Source organism: Ictalurus furcatus, chromosome 17 (assembly GCF_023375685.1).
Source record: "Ictalurus furcatus strain D&B chromosome 17, Billie_1.0, whole genome shotgun sequence".
Classification (NCBI taxonomy): domain Eukaryota; kingdom Metazoa; phylum Chordata; class Actinopteri; order Siluriformes; family Ictaluridae; genus Ictalurus; species Ictalurus furcatus.
In genome coordinates, this window is record NC_071271.1 from 3,657,935 (window position 1) to 3,676,040 (window position 18,106).

Below are 18,106 nucleotides of genomic sequence, written 5' to 3' on the forward strand. Positions count from 1 at the left end.
CAGTAATAAAGCGCAACGATGGATCAGAAATCGATCATTCAATTCAAATGACATAATGGTTGCTATTTAAAGTTCATATTTGTTTTAAAATAATATAAAGCATTTTGAAAGTGACTCAGTTCAGCTCGCAGGCTTGAAAGAGGGAAAACTGTAACAAACACAATTGGAAAATAATAATAATAATAATAATAATAATAGCAATAATAAACTACACAGCTTAGGGAAAAGCTTCTCCGTGGCTTATAGTATCAGTTTACTCTTAAAAAAAAATGTCTTACTCTTTTTTATAAAACTGGATGCTGAGTGACACATGATTCCCAATTGAGAAAGGGTGTACTATATAAGGTATAATTAAAAAATAATTATTATTTCTCACTATGTACTGCATTTAAATTTCAACCAGTGATTCAATCCCCCAACCACTAACCGTTGAGTTGGAACCTTTATTTCATAGGAAGCTGGAACCAAATGTCTGGTTGTCTTGTATACACTATATACATAAAAGCTTTTATTTTATTGTGTAGTTAGTGTACTTAAATAGTACTAGTGATTTAGTCCCAAACAGCTTCTCATTAGACACATTGGACAGTATTCAGAGTGAAAAAGGGACTTTCACTGGGAAAGTTCCTCGTCTTCAGAGTCGGGTTACGCACGTCCCTGTGCTCCCGGTAAAAGTGTCCACGCCAGGGTTTTTCAAAAGCGTCTACGCCAACACCTTTAAACAAACAAAATGAATAGACTCATAATTATGTGTTTAACATTGAATCCGAATGACATGCCGTAATCTTTTTGAATGTGTTTACAGACCAAAACGTGAATTTCAGTGAATTTCAGGGCATACTGTGATCATCAAACTGTCCAAAATGTGCCTCTGGATTCTTTGCTCGAGAGAATATCACACAAGAAAAAGTCTGTCATTGCGTCCGAGACCAGAAGACCAGAATGTGTGCGTGTTCCTGTATTAAATCCTTCCTATATACGTGGAACTCAACGCTAGGCATAAAAGCCATTATTTGTAACGTACTTCCAGTATACAGGACTAGTGATTGAAACCCAAAATTGCTCCCAGTTTCAGACCCTGTGTCGTCCACATATAAAAGTGAAGAGTTTAACATTTTGTGCTACATAGAGTGTAGAAGAAGAAAAGGAAAATACAGGAACGTGACAATTACGAAAAGAATACTTTCTGTGATTGTCGCACCGAAGTACGTTACCAATAATTCCCTTTGAGTGAGGGTCTTTTTTTTTCCATCCAAAGTTGGTGAAGATTCCTAACGTACCATTGTGAGTAGGGCTGTGATATTACTTATCCATATTCCATATCAGTCGTCCGTCATGGTCAGTACTTGTTGTGCCACTCGCACTGCCCAACACTCGCCTCCTCCACATCGAGATTTCTGCGTGATCTGTAAACAAACTCGGCAATGGCCACGAACACGGAGAGCACCAGCCCAGCGGCGAGGACGATGAAGATGCCGCCGATGTTCTCGACGCCGAGAGCGCTTGCCTCCTTACTGTCCTCCTCCGGACAGCCGTTTCCTCGCCACCACTTTTCCTTCATCATGTGCAACTTTCCTTCCTCCTGCAGTTGCAGAATTGCTATCGTCACTTTATCGCGGTATGGGGAACCTCCGGGAGGGGAAAGAACACATTAATATTCAACAGCGGTTTTTGTTTTACAGGTGTTACCTTATTTATTTACTTGATTTTATAGTTATTGTGCTAACGTTGGACAATATTCAGAGCGAAAAAGGGAATTTCACAGGGAAAGTTCCTCATCTTCAGAGTCGGGTTACGCACGTCCCTGGGCTCCCGTATATGATGAGCCCCATTCCTAATCATAGACACTACAACATTTGAAAGGAAATTTTCCTTGTTTTGATAAACTACTGAAGACTATACTATACTAAAACTATACTGAAAAGACATGCTTTCGGGGAAGTGGTGGCTCAGTTGGTTGAGGTTTTGAGCTACTGTTTGGAAGATCGTTTATGAGTTCAAATCCCATCACCAAGCTGGTACTGCTGGCTCCTTGATCAAGACCCTTAACCCCCAACTGCACAACTGCCTCCTGACTAAGTTGTTTTGGATAAAAGAAAGCATCAAGCCAAATAAGCTGACGTGGCATCTTTAAGATGTCCCTCAAAACCCATTTACTACACTAAGTAATTTACGGGCCACGTGACCTGGTTAGCGGTTTCTGGTGGCAAATACGTGAGGAAACACAAATCAGATGGCTCTATATTGAATTACAAAGTTACCATTAACCAGACACCTTTGAGAAACTCAAGGCAAAATGAAACAATTTGTTAACGCTGGCTCCTCTTCTCACCAATTGGGGTTCCCACTCCATAGCCCTTGGAGTCAATGAGGCCTCCGATCTGTGTGAGGTTGCAGTTGCGCTGGCTGATGTACTCGATGCTGGTGGACTCCATCAGGAGCGCATAGTCGGTGGTCAGCACACGTTGGATTCCCTCGCGGTTGTTTTTCACCAGAGCCGTGTTCTTACGGCTGCTCATGAAGGCCCACATCTTCTCATATGTCGAGATCTTCGACTTCTGGAGGAACAAGAGTTGTTAGAAATTGTTAGCGTGTCATACAAAATACGGAGCTTTAAGAGGAGAACAGACACCTACTCTGTGTTCTCACCTTGAAGAAGGTCATGGTGGAACCGTCCCTCACAGCTCCGTACTCAATCTTGGTTTGTTTGGCGAGATCGTCGGCCGAGTCAATAGGCGAGTCCATGCGCTCCACGGTGAGAAACGCGGCGAGATTTGCCGTGTAGGATGAGATGATGATGAGTGTGAAAAACCACCAGATGCCCCCAACAATCCTAGTAGACAAAGCTTTAGGCATCAGCTCTGAACCTGGGGAGGCAAAAAATGATCACACGCACTAGAGAGATATAATATGTTGATTCTATACAGTGGTAGCATAATGTTCGAATTCCCTCGTGTTCAGAGGATCGATGGAGTGGAATCGATGTGATGGAGAGAATCCATGATGGACTTGCATGTCGGATGCTCCAAATAGGTCCTACCTTGCTGCATTAGTGCTCCAACGCCAAACCACACGCTGTTGATTAGTGTAAAGTTGTTCTCCACCACATCAGAGTCAGGGTTGCAGGGGTGAGGATTGTACCATTCATAAGGTGTGAACCTACACACATACACAAACACCTTTGTCTTACTATCTTTCTGAGGACCTCCCACTGATATAATTATTAATATAACTAATTAATGCTATGCTACACCTAAACCTAGTCTTAGCCATAGTAATCAGCTCTTTTTAAATACAAGCTACAAAAACCAAATATCCCCACAAGGATAGGAATATCTGACAGTTTTGACATTTACTGGAAGGGCAGGACTTTAATGTTATAAACCGTCTCTGTCTCAAGTCCACTTTCAGCAGTGTCAAGGTGTGATGAGCATTCAGATCTCAGCTAAAGGTTAGGGAGTGCCTGGATTCCCTTAAAGGTTTTGAAAGCTGTCTTCACCTGGCGATGACGAAAAGGACGCAGCTGACACCTAGGCAAGCGAGTAGGACGTACATCCAGATATCAGGGGAGAGCGGGTTCAGGAAGGAGAAGACACCCGGGTTTGTGCCGTTGGGTTTGTGGTACAGGATGGAGATTCCGAGGGTCATGAAGGGTTTGGAGAAATCGATCACCTTCTCTCTGACGTAGGTAATGGTGAGTGGAGCTACAGCTAAATCCGCCACCTGCAGGGGGAAAAAAGTGAGCAGATTTTTGGAAACGTTATGATTTTTCCTTCATCAACTGTCATTTTGGTAAATATCCTGAAGAGAGGAGCAACAAGATGACATCATCAAACAAGTTACCAAACTGTATGACCAAACAGTATGCAAACCTGATACATACAATTAGCCAGCAGTTGTTAGCTAGCTAACCAGATGATTGGTTAGCATCTAGAACAGGGGTGGGCAATCTTATCCGGAAAGGGCCGGTGTGGGTGCAGGTTTTCATTCCAACCAAGCAGGAGGCACACCTGATTCCACCTGTTTAATCAGTTGATCTTGGCTTTCAATAGATTCAGGTGTGGCTTCTGCTTAGTTGTAATGAAAACCTGCACCCACACCGGCCCTTTCCGGATAAGATTGCCCACCCCTGATCTAGAATGAATATTTTCCGGCCATGATCAAGTGGCAAACTAGGTTTCAACTGGCATGGACATAGCCCATGATTGGCACATGCTATTTTCCATGTGGTGTTTAGCCATCCAGGTCCACAAATAAATACCAAACCAAAGAGCATGTAGTATCCCACGATTTATTACCACGCTATAGGTTACCACAGATGGCAAATTGTTTTCAGCATGGTGGTTTAGGGCGTAGCTCATGTATGTTTGGTTCAGGCTCATTTCATGATGTCATCTTCTCCCCTTCAGAACATTTACCATAACAGTACCTGTCATTATATGTCATTGGTACAGTCTTATTTCCTTTATAAACTATACACCTCATCTTTTTTGTTTTAGCTCTGTATAGTCATAAACATATATGATATAAATGTTCCACATGCAAAACATACGTGATCTATGAGCTCTCGAACCATGCCATTCCACTCCCCCTTATCGTTCTGGGCACCATATTTGCCATCCGAGACTAGTTTGACCTCGTAGGAAAATCCCAGGATGTTGGAGAGCTCCTTCAGCAGGTCTAAGCAGTAACCCTCGAATCGGTCGTTCCCGTACAGTGGCTTGTCTGATTTCTTATACATCACGTATGGGTTTTCCTGCCAGAAAAATGTATTTGGTAAACAATTTGAACCAGAACAATGATGTTATTGGCTTTTCCATCCTTTCCATCCTGCATTTAAACTCAAAACATGTGCCAAGATTTGGGGCGCCATTTCAATAATCGACTTCGACTTCGAGTCCCCCGAAGATTGTTGGTGCTGTAATTGATAGCTATATTTCAAGTTTCCCTTACATCTTTTTTCTATTTTCATGTCTTTAGCTTCAGAGAGGGTACTGTTCTCTGGAGTAGGTATGTTTAGGCTTCCCATTAGGTGCACTTCTGGTGTGTTAAAAAACCAAGAACATTTTCAGGAGATCAGGAACTTTAGGCTAGTTTCCACTGGAGGACCATGGGCCAATTTTACTTTCTTAGCCATAGTTCTTGCTCCAGAGTAGGTACTGTTATCTGGAACAGGTACAACTGGGGTGCTTATAAGGTGCATTGCTACTGCTTTAAAAACAACACAAAAAAAAAACAAGGAACATTTTCAGGAAGTAAAGTACATTAAGCTACTTTCCAACAGATGATCCACAGCCAAACAAGAAACATTATCAGGAAGTCAGAAACTTCTGGCTATTTTTCACCAGAGGGGCAACCAGCACCAATTTTAGTTCCTTAGCAATAGTTCTAGGTTAAGACCAGGTGCAGTTCTCTGGTAAATGATAGACTGCACGAATCATACCATTCTATGTATTCTTACTTATTACCTTTGGTAGTCCTGTTGTTGTTTGTTTCACAAAAGTACAAAATAATCCATTTTTAAACAAGACAATGTGGATGCCAAAATTTGAGCCTGATTTTCATGTATATTTCTCCTTGAAAGAGAGGGAGGCTTAGTCCTACTTGCCAGTTTAGGCCACGATATGTCCAGAACCTTGGTGGAAAGGCACCCATAGTTGTCATGTTTCTCTGCCAAGTCTTGTGGTTGGCACCTCAGTCTGTCAAATCTATACGCATTACAACTATTATTCTCCTTCAGTAGTGCAGTGGTCCTTAAAGTCTAGTTATGTGTACTGTACACAGTAAAATCCCTAGTGTTGACTTAACACCCAGAGTGTTTATATGAGTCCAGTGGACTTATATTAACACTGTAGGGTGTGAATTCAACACTGTGGGTGTTAAATCAACACTGGTGATTTTGCTGCATATCCACCAGAAAAACACCCAGTAGTACCAGTTTGTGCTTTAAAAGCTAAAGATTAATACCTTGTTCGTAAGTGAGTATGGAAACCGCCTGAACAAACAAGCTTAACACATTCATCCTACACTGATACAGCTTCTGTTGATCTCGTAAAAATTGTCACTGTGACAAAGATATATTCAGGTTTTTAAACTAAATGTTTTGTTATAAAACCTTAAGGGATTAATGGAGCTATCTCTGGGGGTCATCAGGAATGTATTCCAACAGACTGAACCGAACACTTGAAAAAATACATTTGAAAGGATTAACACGAAGTAACTAATAATAGCAATGAACTTATCATTAATAGTTAAAAGGTAAATGTTGTCATCATTCAGTAATGTAAGTTTATCTGGACCTCTATAAGTTATAGCTAAGACATCTCTTCAGTCAATTTCCTGATCATCTTTACCAGAATTGTCGTGACGATCAGAGTCCGGTTGGCCATGGAGTCCGTAACGTTACCCGACTTGTCTTTGCTGTCTGTCAGGTTAAGTCCTGTGTTAGAGTTCCACACCCCAATCTGATAAAAAAAAAATAAAGTCGACCATAAGGTATTACATTTTCATCAAATGATCAGGAATACACACGTTGAAGGCTGTCGATCTATATATAAAAATGTAAATAAAAATTGATCAATTTTAAACTATCTATAAGTAAATCTTACAACCTGTAATATGTCGAAGCTAATTTCAAGCAAGAGTCGATATTAAGGAAGCAAATCATGAAACATATTAGGAAAGACGCCACTTTAGTGGGGTTACAGTGGAAAGAAACAAGGGAAATAGAAATAAAATTAAAAATATTTAAGATCGAAATGTTCCAATAAGGCGTTTATTTAAGCTAGCCTTCCTAAATCAGTGATCTAATCAAGTAAATGATCTGTGTATACTAGGCAATTATCGCAAGTGAGACTGATGTTAAACTTTCATATAAATGAAGTTGTAACTAAAGCTACAAGTGCACATTTTGACTCTCATCCAAATTTATGTCAAGGCACTATACCACCAATCATACAAACTATGTACTTAGCATATGTAGCTAGCTAGCGAACCTGGCTAGCTAGCTAGCTAACCTTTCAATTTAGTCATCTGTATCTTTTTTGTACAAATTGGACCGTGCAAATTCCGACTTCGAGTTGTGACGCCGTGTTACAGATAAAATATCTGCGGCAAGTTTTTAAAAAGATATACAGACTTACATGCATACATAATTTGTCAAGTGGTTTTAGCTAGCTAATATAGCTAAGTGCTTAAATGCCACTGTAACAGCAGTACAGTTCAGTAGTATTTTTGTTTAATTCCGAGTGGCCAGCTTCGGGGAATAAAAGCAGAAGGAAGGTTGAAGGGCTGGAGAGGAAAAAGGAACGCCATCCCGTAAAAACAAACCTTCTTCCACACTTTATGAAAGCGCCCAGCATCCAACTTGTGAAAAGTCAGAGAAAGAGGGTGGAGGAAAAAAAATTAGATTAATAACTGACAACCTAATAAACAGTCCATTAATGTAATAACGTTAAAGGAAATACGACCACACTGCAATTGGAACAAACACTTATTATTATTATTATCATTATTCTTCCATTATTACAACACAAAGTCAAATGAAGGTATTTTGTTCATAGAATTCAAATATAATGAGGTTGTCATTGTAAAATTAGCGCCGTACCGAGGCGTAATTATCTGTCTATTACTGTTTTTAAATTCATGTAATTGCTATAATAATAACAACCTAAATATTAGTACTAATCAGTTTACCATTGCACGAATGAGGTCACTGCTGTAATAATATTGCCACTGAGGTTCTAATGAAGTCGTTACTGTAATATGGATGTCAGTGTACCGATATGGTTGTGAAAGTAATAATATCTGTATTATATAATAATCAGGTCATTGCTTTAATACAACGTCATTGTAATAATGAAACCAGTGTTCCAGTAAGGTTAACGATGCAGTAATGAGTTCATCCCTGTAGTACTGTAAATCAGTTACAGTAGTTATGACCTAATCATTACAATGATGACTGCACTATTATTATAGTGATGACCTCATTATTACAGTATTAATCCAATTACGGTGATGACTTCATTATTATTAATAGTAAGATGACTCTTACTACAACCCCATTATTACATTAACGGCCTAATTACTGCAATGACGACTGTTAATAGCCATGACATCATTATTTCAGTGTTATTTGTTACAGCAGTGATGACCTCATTATTACAGTGGTTATTTCATTACCACTCTAATAATGAGATCATCATTACTTCGAAGCAATCATCACTTCAATAATGAGGCCATCACTATAATAACAAAGTCATTACTGTAACAATGAGGTCATCGCTGTATTAATGAGGTAATGAGGTCTTCACTATAATAACAAAGTCATTACTGTAACAATGAGGTCATCGCTGTATTAATGAGGTAATGAGGTCTTCACTATAATAAGTCATTACTGTAATTATGAGACCATCATTTAAAAAAAAACATTGTCTCTGTGATCATGAGGTCATTATTGTAATTACGAAGTTATCATACTTTGATTACTAATTACTTTGATAATCCCAATCTATGTGTCTGTGTTGTGCGAACCTTTTCCATGCCGTCTTCTTTCAGGCTGATGATATCAAGGTCAAAATCTTTCCTCAGTCCATCTGTCTTGTTCAGGACAATCTTTCCAGTTAATCCGTTCCACTGAGACTGACGATGAAAGCAGGACACAATGAAAAGACAGTTACAGTTACAGTTCCTCTATAAGTACACGCAAACGCAACCTACATGCCGCAAAGAAACTTTACCTTTCAGTCATTTTAACAATAGCTACAGCGCTGAACACGTGATTATTGATCATTAATTAATAACGAGTTCCTTTGACTTGCTACCACCCACCTCTTTAAATGTGCCCATGAAGCGCGAGCCGAAGCGCCAGGGTTTGTGTCGGTGGCATTGCAGTGAGCTGACGGTGATCTGCGATGCTCGCTGCGCTGCTGCTGCCACCATGAACACGGCATCATACATCAAGGCCGCTTCAGTCTGCCAGAGACAAAGTACACACTTTTACACACCCTTCATACCAACGTTATCATCGTGCATCATGAAAGGTTAGGTAAGGGGCCAAGTGGAATCAGGAACCGCTGATGAACCACACACACTTAAACACACCCACTGTATCTTATGGAAGGGTGTGTTAGGTATAAAAAGTGATGTGTGATGAAATATATGAAAGGGTGGTCATTTTGGGATGATTTCTAACCGTCATTATGCCTTCCATTAAGCCAGTGTCGAGTTTCGGTGGACCCTGAACTCTCTCCGTGGACCATTTCCCCAGCACCGATGCCACCTGCGGGTCGTCTACATTCAGAAGGCGGAAACCTGTCATGTTCACGCCGCTGTAGCGGTACGGCTCCAGATCCAGCGCATACATATCCTACAACACAACACAGCACACCTCAACAGAGTCACATTCTCTAACCCAAACAGAAACACTCAAAATTGGAAGCATTTCATACCTCTTGTATGAGGCATGAAATATGAGTCAGTTTTTTTTTTTAAAGGCAGGGATTCGAACCCCCAACCCCAGAGGTGCAAGGCAAGCACGCTAACCACTAAGACCCTGCCCCCTTGATGGAAGATATTCTGTAATCAACCTTAGGCAATGGAAAGACTTACCAGCGTAGTGAAGAAGAAATGATAGTACTCAGTCATCATGCCCATAGAGAGTAACTGTGGAGAAAAAGAAAGAAATTTCATTCATATAAATTCATTTTTATATATGCTGCATGCCAGTGTACACAGAAGCCTGGTATTTTCTGATTGTGTTACCTGTGCTGAGCTCAGGAGAGTGTTAGCATGTATTACCTGTTTTAACACCTCGGCTGTGGTTTGGTATGAGCAGTCGAAGATGACGCAGAACTCTTTACCCCTCTTCATTTCTTTGAGAAGCGGCCGAGCGTCTCTGTTCCCCATAGGCAGCTGGCGGATCTTGATCTTAATGCTGTAACGGGATGGAGCTTTGATCAGCTCCTGCAGACGAATCAGACCTTCAAAACAAACAAGCAAACACAGTAAGGTGTTTACCTTACACAAGCTTCTGCTACGCCTTTGCTTTCGTAATTCCTTCAGCTCAGTACTAACCACACCCCCTAATTCAGTGTGTATATACTGTATTTTCATATTCCAACTTTGAAGGCAGTTCCCTAGATAGGCAGTATTTGCACACTTCTTCTCAGTTCCTTATTTTGGTCAAATATTAGGTAAGCATTGGATGTGTCCTTCTCAGCATAGATAATCTTGTAATTTTGTTAGGTGGACAGATCTAACACTTCACAACCACCAACCAGCTCTATCACACAACAGCTATCAACCGGTAAGGGTAAAGGCTAGCACATGCTTTCTCCAAGGCATGTGGAACCACTACATCTACTCAAATGGCTGTTTATGCCACAAAAGTTTTGACCAATCCCACCCGCTCTCACAGAAACTTCGACCAATCCCACCCACTCTCACAGAAACTTTAACTAGTCCCACCCGCTCTCACAGAAAGTTCGACCAATCCCACCTGCTTCTAAAGAAAGTTTGACCAGTCCCACCCGCTCTCACAGAAAGTTTAACCAGTCCCACCTGCTCCCACAGGAAGTCTGTCCAATCCCAGTCACTAATTCAGAAATTTTTACCAGTCACCCCACCGAACGTTTAACCAGTCCCACCCTCTCGCACAGAATGTTTGACCAATCCCACACGCTGCCACAGACAGTTTGACCAATCCCACCCCCTGCCACAGACAGTTTGACCAATCCCACCTGCTTCCACAGAAAGTTTGACCAATCTCATCCTCTCTCACAAAAAGTTTGTCCAATCCCACCCTCTCTCACAAACAGTTTGACCAATCCCACCCTCTCTCACAGACAGTTTGACCAATCCCACCTGCTTCTACAGAAAGTTTGACCAATCCCACCCGCTCTCACAGAAAGTTTAACCAGTCCCACCTGCTTCCACAGGAAGTCTGTCCAATCCCATTCACTAATTCAGAATTTTTTACCAATCACTCCCCTCCTCCCCACAGAATGTTTAACCAGTCCCACCCTCTCCCACAGAATGTTTGACCAATCCCACCTGCTGCCACAGACAGTTTGACCAATCCCACCCGCTGCCATAGACAGTTTGACCAATCCCACCTGCTTCCACAGAAAGTTTGACCAATCCCATCCTCTCTCACAGAATGTTTGACCAATCCCACCCGCTGCCACAGACAGCTCTGACCAATCCCATCCTCTCTCACACAAAGTTTGACCAATCCCATCCTCTCTCAAAGAGAGTTTTACCAATCCCACCCTCTCTCACAGAAAGTTTGACCAGTCCCACCCTCTCTCACAGAAAGTTTGACCAATCTCATCCTCTCTCACAGAAAGTTTGTCCAATCCCACCCTCTCTCACAAACAGTTTGACCAACCCCACCCTCTCTCACAGACAGTTTGACCAATCCCACCTGCTTCTACTGAAAGTTTGACCAATCCCACCTGCTTCCACAGAAAGTTTGACCAATCCCACCTGCTTCCACAGAAAGTTTGACCAATCCCATCCTCTCTCACACAAAGTTTGACCAATCCCAACCTCTCTCAAAGAGAGTTTTACCAGTCCCACCTGCTTCCACAGGAAGTCTGTCCAATCCCATTCACTAATTCAGAATTTTTTACCAATCACTCCCCTCCTCCCCACAGAATGTTTAACCAGTCCCACCCTCTCCCACAGAATGTTTGACCAATCCCACCTGCTGCCACAGACAGTTTGACCAATCCCACCCGCTGCCACAGACAGTCTGACCAATCCCACCCTCTCTCACTGACAGTTTGACCAATCCCACCTGCTTCCACAGAAAGTTTGACCAATCCCACCTGCTTCCACAGAAAGTTTGACCAATCCCATCCTCTCTCACAGAAAGTTTGACCAATCCCATCCTCTCTCAAAGAGAGTTTGACCAGTCCCACCCTCTCTCACAGAAAGTTTGACCAATCCCATCCTCTCTCACAGAAAGTTTGACCAATCCCATCCTCTCTCAAAGAGAGTTTTACTAGTCCCATCCTCTCTCACAGAAAGTTTGACCAGTCCCACCCTCTCTCACAGAAAGTTTGACCAATCCTATCCTCTCTCAAAGAGAGTTTGACCAGTCCCACCCTCTCTCACAGAAAGTTTGACCAATCCCATCCTCTCTCACAGAAAGTTTGACCAATCCCATCCTCTCTCAAAGAGAGTTTTACTAGTCCCATCCTCTCTCACAGAAAGTTTGACCAGTCCCACCCTCTCTCACAGAAAGTTTGACCAGTCCCACCTGCTCCCACAGGAAGTCTGTCCATTCCCAGTCAGTAATTCAGAATTTTTTACCAATCACTCCCCTCCTCCCCACAGAAAGTCTGACCAATCCCACCCACTCCTGTGAAAAGTTTATCTATAACTTCTATCACTTATTAAACCCTCCTACCTGTTGCATCCTCATACACTACGGTGACACTCTTCCACTTGTAGAAGTGCACAATGTCCAGCACGGCCTGGCTAATGGAGGCATACTCTGGGTGCAGGTTGACATAGAAGCTGTCCCTGTTGTCCATAGACGGATGTTTCCAACGTGTCTGTATGTGAGGAACCTCCAGCGCGTTACAGATGGACTGCACTGCACTGACTGAGGAGCTGTGGGAGGGGCCAAATACTGCAGCCACGCCCAGTGACAGCTGATCACATGCTGAAATTACATGAGAGAGGAGTTCGAGTGATGTGAAGGTGGCAATATGAGGTAAAGGAGAGGAACATACAGGTGAAGTCACCACAAAGTGGGATATACTTTTAATGCAAATGTACTAGCCAGAAAAGATGCGAGTCCTGTAACATTCAGGCTAGAAAGACCACTGTAAGTTTATGAGCTAGAGTTATGTGCTGTAAAAGATTCCTGAATACGATTTCAGGCAAGAATGTCAGAATGGATAAGCGTTATAATAAATATTGTTGTTTCAAAGCTCTGGTTTACCTCTCCTTGAGGCTTCAAAGCTGTCGAACATGTTGATGCGCTGGATGTCGTAGGTGAGTGTTGTGTTGGGCATTAATGTCCTGTTTCGGTTGATGCTGGTCACTGCGAATTTAAAGGCTAGCTCTTCAACGCTGACTGGCTCATTCTCCAGTGTCTCAAAAATACCGCCTGCACATACAAATGCAGCATTAGAGCAACAGATATTCCTCATTTATACATTACATTTAGATCATTTGAATGTGCAAATCTCTCTCTCTCTCTCTCTCTCTCTCTCGCTCCCACTGATGCGTACTTCTAAGATTCTTAGTTTAATTATTATGGCTTGTCCAATGGCATATTACTTCCTTTAGCTAATTCCTGATACACCAATTCAGAATTAAGCAAAGTAAGTAATATCAAAACGAAAGGAAGTTCTATTCTTATTCAAACGCAAATATCCTTCTCATTATGAAGTTACTCAGCATTCAGTATTTAATGTCCTTTGCACATCCCTGGTATCTCTTTCCAAAAACATATAGCTGTGTCACCAGCATAGCAGTGGAAGCTAATGCCATGTATACCATAATTGCACCCAGAGGTAGCATATACAGGAAGAAAAAAACAAAAAACCGCAGTGGCCCTGGAACAGAGCCTTGTGGAACACCAATGGATAGACAAGTAGCAATGGGCAGTTTTTTTTGAGGCTGAACTTTTATTGCGCGTCACCACAGTCATCAGAATTTCACTTTCGCTTTTATATAGATGTGGTGACGGATTTGAGAGAATGCAGAAACGAAACACTTCAAATTCCTAGAAAGCTACACACTTCCTCTTACAAGTTACAGAGCAATTTCTTTTTTTTCCCACTGATATTCCTAAACGAAGTGCTAAACTAAGCTACTAATCACATCAGCTTTTTACATGATAGGCTGGTCGTTGCTGTGTAATATAAATTATAAAAAATAATGTAAGATCGTAAATCAGAGCAGATATTTGGAATCCGTGTGTGTGTGTGTGTGTGTGTGTGGTCCATTTGCAAAACAGTATTCATTGCCATGCGGAGGTGCATGTAAAGGACTAGAGGACAATCATTGCACTGTTTAGTCTCTGCATTCACCCAGGACTCTAAAAGCCTGCCCAGAGTCTCTTTCTCACACACACACACACACACACACACACACCTCCATACACAGTCCTGCAGTCAGACTCAGAAAGAATGACATATTTACATTCATATCTGACAGGATGAGGCAGTGCTGTTTAGGTTACTGCCTTTAATATTTGTCTCTATGAGTATTTATGTCCATGCATTATCGTTCGTTGTTATTATTATTTGTGAAATGTGCCCCGCTTTATGGAAAAGCACTATACTAGATTAGATTAGATTCGATTAGATTTTTATTGAACTTCGTAGGTGTAATGCCTTTATATTGCAGTATGTAATGTATAACACACACATAAAAAGCAGAAACATGCTGCATTAGCACTAATACAGGGCCATTCCATGATGGCTGCCTGCCAGCTGATCCTTCTGGGAAATCATCTGAAAGCGGTTCATACTATGTCTGATAATGCCTCTTCGTGTCGTCTTTCATTACAGACCCACATTCATGGCCACATATGGCAAACATTAACGCATACACTCACCATCCATTTATAAAAATAACACCTGTACACTCGTGCAATTATCCAATTAGGCAATCATGTGGCACCATTGCAGAGTATATACAGTATATACAGTACTGGATGGACCGTGGCGTGGATGCTGGTGCCATACAGGCTGGTCTGAGTACACAACAGTCTCTAGAGTCTCTAAACGAAAAACATCCAGTAAGCTGGGAGGTCTGCAGGATGAAATGCCTTGTTGATGTGAGACATAACAACTCTTTGCAACCGTGGTGAGCAGAAAAGCATGTCAGAATGCACAACACATCAAATCTTATGCAGATGGCCTACAACATTAGAATACTACACTGGGTTCCAGTCCTGTCAGCAAAGAACAGGAATCTGAAGTTACAGTAGGCACAGATTCTCCAGTTTCGGTGAACCCCATCACTGATTACTTTCCTAGAACAGCATGCATCCAAGTGTTTTCTTTCTCCCTTACTCGTTATTATGTTAATAGGCTGCAGTCTGACGGGCTTTTTAAAACATCGTACAGGGCCGAATTCATCTGGAGCAGCTAGTGCGACCTCATAATACGATACTGGAGCATATGGGCCAGATTATATTTTGTCCACTGATGAATAAAACGATGGAGATTAGTCGAACACGGAGACAGAGAGAGCGAGATAAAGAGAGGATTTGGTCGGATTAAAACACGGTTAGATTACAACGTGTTTCTTAAATCTCACTCTTCTGGTTTTCGGTCTTAATAAACTATGTTCGATAAATCACACGGTTAGAGAAATTCAGGATCAGACCTCATGTTTAGATATCTTCATTATCCAGATGCTTTTATCTAAAGCGATTTTAACAGGTGCGCCTGAATCCAATCCAAGCGCTGAAATGGGAAATACGAATTTCATAGAATAGATCAAACATACATGAGTCTACCTTTCAAATGTACTTGAGCTACGAGGCTCATTTCAAACTGTACCCGAGCTGCATGCGAGAAAAATGTGATTTCATTTATCCAAGAACCCTCCTATAAGTATGAGTGTTCAGCTATGCTGCGGAGTTTTCTTCATGTTTAGCCCTAAACGGCGTTAGCAATTCAGTGTGATGTCACTGGAGAACTGGATGCAGTTTAAGACATTTACAGAAAACATTTCTGGGTGAGACTTGGCTCAAACTCAGAGCATCTTTTGTACACTTTCCTGCCACATCGCATAGAAGTGGAGAACATGTGAAATACCCCAAGCTCAGGATGAAGCCGGTGACGCTGGAGTTGTGAGGCGGCAACGCAACCCTCACAGTGCAAATATGCTTAATAGTACTATTAATTTAATAGTTAATAATACTTAATAGTAAAAAAAAAAGCCTATTCTCCCAGGACATTTCGGTTTTTTTTTTTTTTTTTTTTAAATATACTTTGAGGCAAGGACAGTTAATTTGGTCATACACAGAAGACATCAAACAAGCAGACCAAGCAGACCAGGACAAAACACTCATATTGTTTTTGTTCGTTTGTTTGGATTCATTTAAATCACGTCACGCCGACCAAACGTGGACGTCCGTAGATGTTTTCAGGGTCAGTCTACTGGAACGCACAGCATTGTAATGGGATCGTGTGTGTATTGAGTGTGTATTTAACTGGAAATTTCCAGGAGGTCTATTTTCTAAACTCGAGTTCCTTTATTGTTAATAGCATAATTCCAATCTCATTCATTCATTCATTCATCTTGAGCAAGTGCGTTATCCCGGTTGATGGGTCGAGAGTCTATCACGGGAACGCTCGGTGCGAGGTAGGAATACACCCCTGGATGTGACGCAGGGCACCATGTCCTGACAATTTTACACACCCCACTCCAAGGAGGCGATTTAGTATTAACGGTCTTACAATTACTACTGGGATGTTTTTGGGAGGTAGGAGGAAACCAGAGAACCCAGAGTGAACCCAGAGTGACACTGGGTTAAGCATGCACAAGGACTCCAACCCAACAGCGGAATGAAATCAAGCATCCGTTTAATATCACGAACAAAGTTTGCGTTTGCATTAAAAGCTGTAGTAAAGTTCATTGAGGATGGTACGTACCGATGCGCAGGACGTTCTGCTGCGCGCACGCGAGGACGCACAGCATCAGCAGCAGCGGCAACGACGAAAGAAGTCGTTTCTTTTTCGCCATGGCGCGCGCGCACGGAGCTTTCCTCGAGCATGGATATTTCTCCTCCTCCTCCTCCTTCTTCTTCTTCTTCTTCTATCTGCGTTCAGTTCGTTTAGTTATTTATTTATTTTTGCCGTGCTGTCACGCGCCTGAGCCTGACTGTTTCCCGGTGCGCACGCGTCAGGCGATCTGTGCACGAGACAAAAAAAAAGTTCAACCTCGGAGAGGCAGTGGAGAAACTAATTGTGTGTGTGTGTGTGTGTGTGTGTGTGTGTGTGTGTGTGTGTGTGTGTGTGTGTGTGTGTGTGTGTGTGTGTGTGTGTGTTGACCAATCAGATGCAAGTAAAGGTTGGGCTTCAGTAAAAGAGGAATGTTTTCAAATAAGTGACATTGATGTTAAATCTGGATTGTAAGTGGGGCAGCCCAGTGTACTTTCATGAGTATCAACAATTTGATCATCATCATCATCATCATCATCATCAGTGGATCCAGAGAACACTGGGTGTGAGGTGGGAGTACACCTTGGATGGGTCTCCAGGCCTTCGAAGAGCATCATGGACACACTCTTTGACACCAAGGGTCGATTTAGAGTAGCCAGTCCACATACTAGCATGTTCTTGGGAGGTCGGAGGTAACCGGAGAACCTGGAGGAAACTCAAACAGACACGGGAAGAACACGCTAAGGTGGTAACCCGAGCTCAGGATCGAAGGAGTTATGAAGGTGGCAATGTGCCACCCATTGTAGGAACAGTTTTGTTTGATTTACAGTACGTAGGGCCTCACTTAATAAACTATAATTAACATTTTCACTATTCAGGTCCTTCCTTGTATGAGCGATGTAAAAATGAACGTGTTTGTTCAACAATGAATCCAGGAACATGTATTTACCCTTCAAACAATGCGTTAACAACGACTCATCAACAACTCATCTCTTTTTTTTTTTTATAGTGTTTTTAATTGCAAATACACAAAATACTGTATGTTTAAGTAGCACCCATGTCCAGTAAATGACATGAGTCATTAAGGACGTTCAAATGATTTCCTTAAGCGTTGTACTTTCAAGGTGATCTCATCAGCCGATATCACAGTGTGACTGAAAATAAAGCCGAAACAAAAGAGAAGAGAGGACTTCCTGTTGCACGTATGACGCAACCAACTCCTCTGTCCTGAAAACGTTCCTGTCAATGAAAGCATCTCGGTAATTTAGCTCTTATATAACATACACACAGCATTCGAATTCTTTGAAAGAAAAGAAGAATCATTTTAACGACATATTACAGTAAAATTCCCCCACACACCCCCAGCCCGGTATGAGACATTGTCCAATTGTCCTGCGTTCATCTACACAATGTCCTTCAATTGTCCTACAAAAAAAATTAAGACCAGCAAAAAGGATTATTTGAAG

The 18,106-nt window shown here is 41.8% G+C and overlaps 1 protein-coding gene across 1 annotated transcript; it reads right to left on the reverse strand.

The window, feature by feature from the left end:
* Positions 1-337: 337 nt before the first annotated feature.
* Positions 338-17,016, reverse strand: grik1b (glutamate receptor, ionotropic, kainate 1b). The gene is made up of 16 exons (XM_053646515.1): positions 16,632-17,016; positions 12,956-13,123; positions 12,416-12,673; positions 9,799-9,980; positions 9,610-9,663; positions 9,194-9,367; positions 8,830-8,973; positions 8,533-8,640; positions 7,330-7,365; positions 6,354-6,464; positions 4,553-4,756; positions 3,500-3,723; positions 3,041-3,159; positions 2,650-2,867; positions 2,333-2,558; positions 338-1,629 (listed from the first exon to the last, which is right to left on the reverse strand). Exons 1-16 carry the CDS (start codon positions 16,720-16,722, stop codon positions 1,340-1,342), a joined length of 2,607 nt encoding a protein of 868 aa, XP_053502490.1. The 5' UTR covers positions 16,723-17,016; the 3' UTR covers positions 338-1,339.
* Positions 17,017-18,106: the final 1,090 nt, after the last annotated feature.

What these genes read in the sequence shown, in the direction of transcription:
- grik1b (XM_053646515.1), bottom strand. Translation starts at nt 16,722, where the DNA reads ATGGCGAAAAAGAAACGACTTCTTTCGTCGTTGCCGCTGCTGCTGATG. An exon ending in CAGCCGAGGTGTTAAAACAG is followed by an intron (nt 9,664 to 9,798) that starts GTAATACATGCT and finishes TTTTCTCCACAG; the next exon opens with TTACTCTCTATGGGCATGAT. An exon ending in TCATGGGCACATTTAAAGAG is followed by an intron (nt 8,641 to 8,829) that starts GTGGGTGGTAGC and finishes TTTCATCGTCAG; the next exon opens with TCTCAGTGGAACGGATTAAC.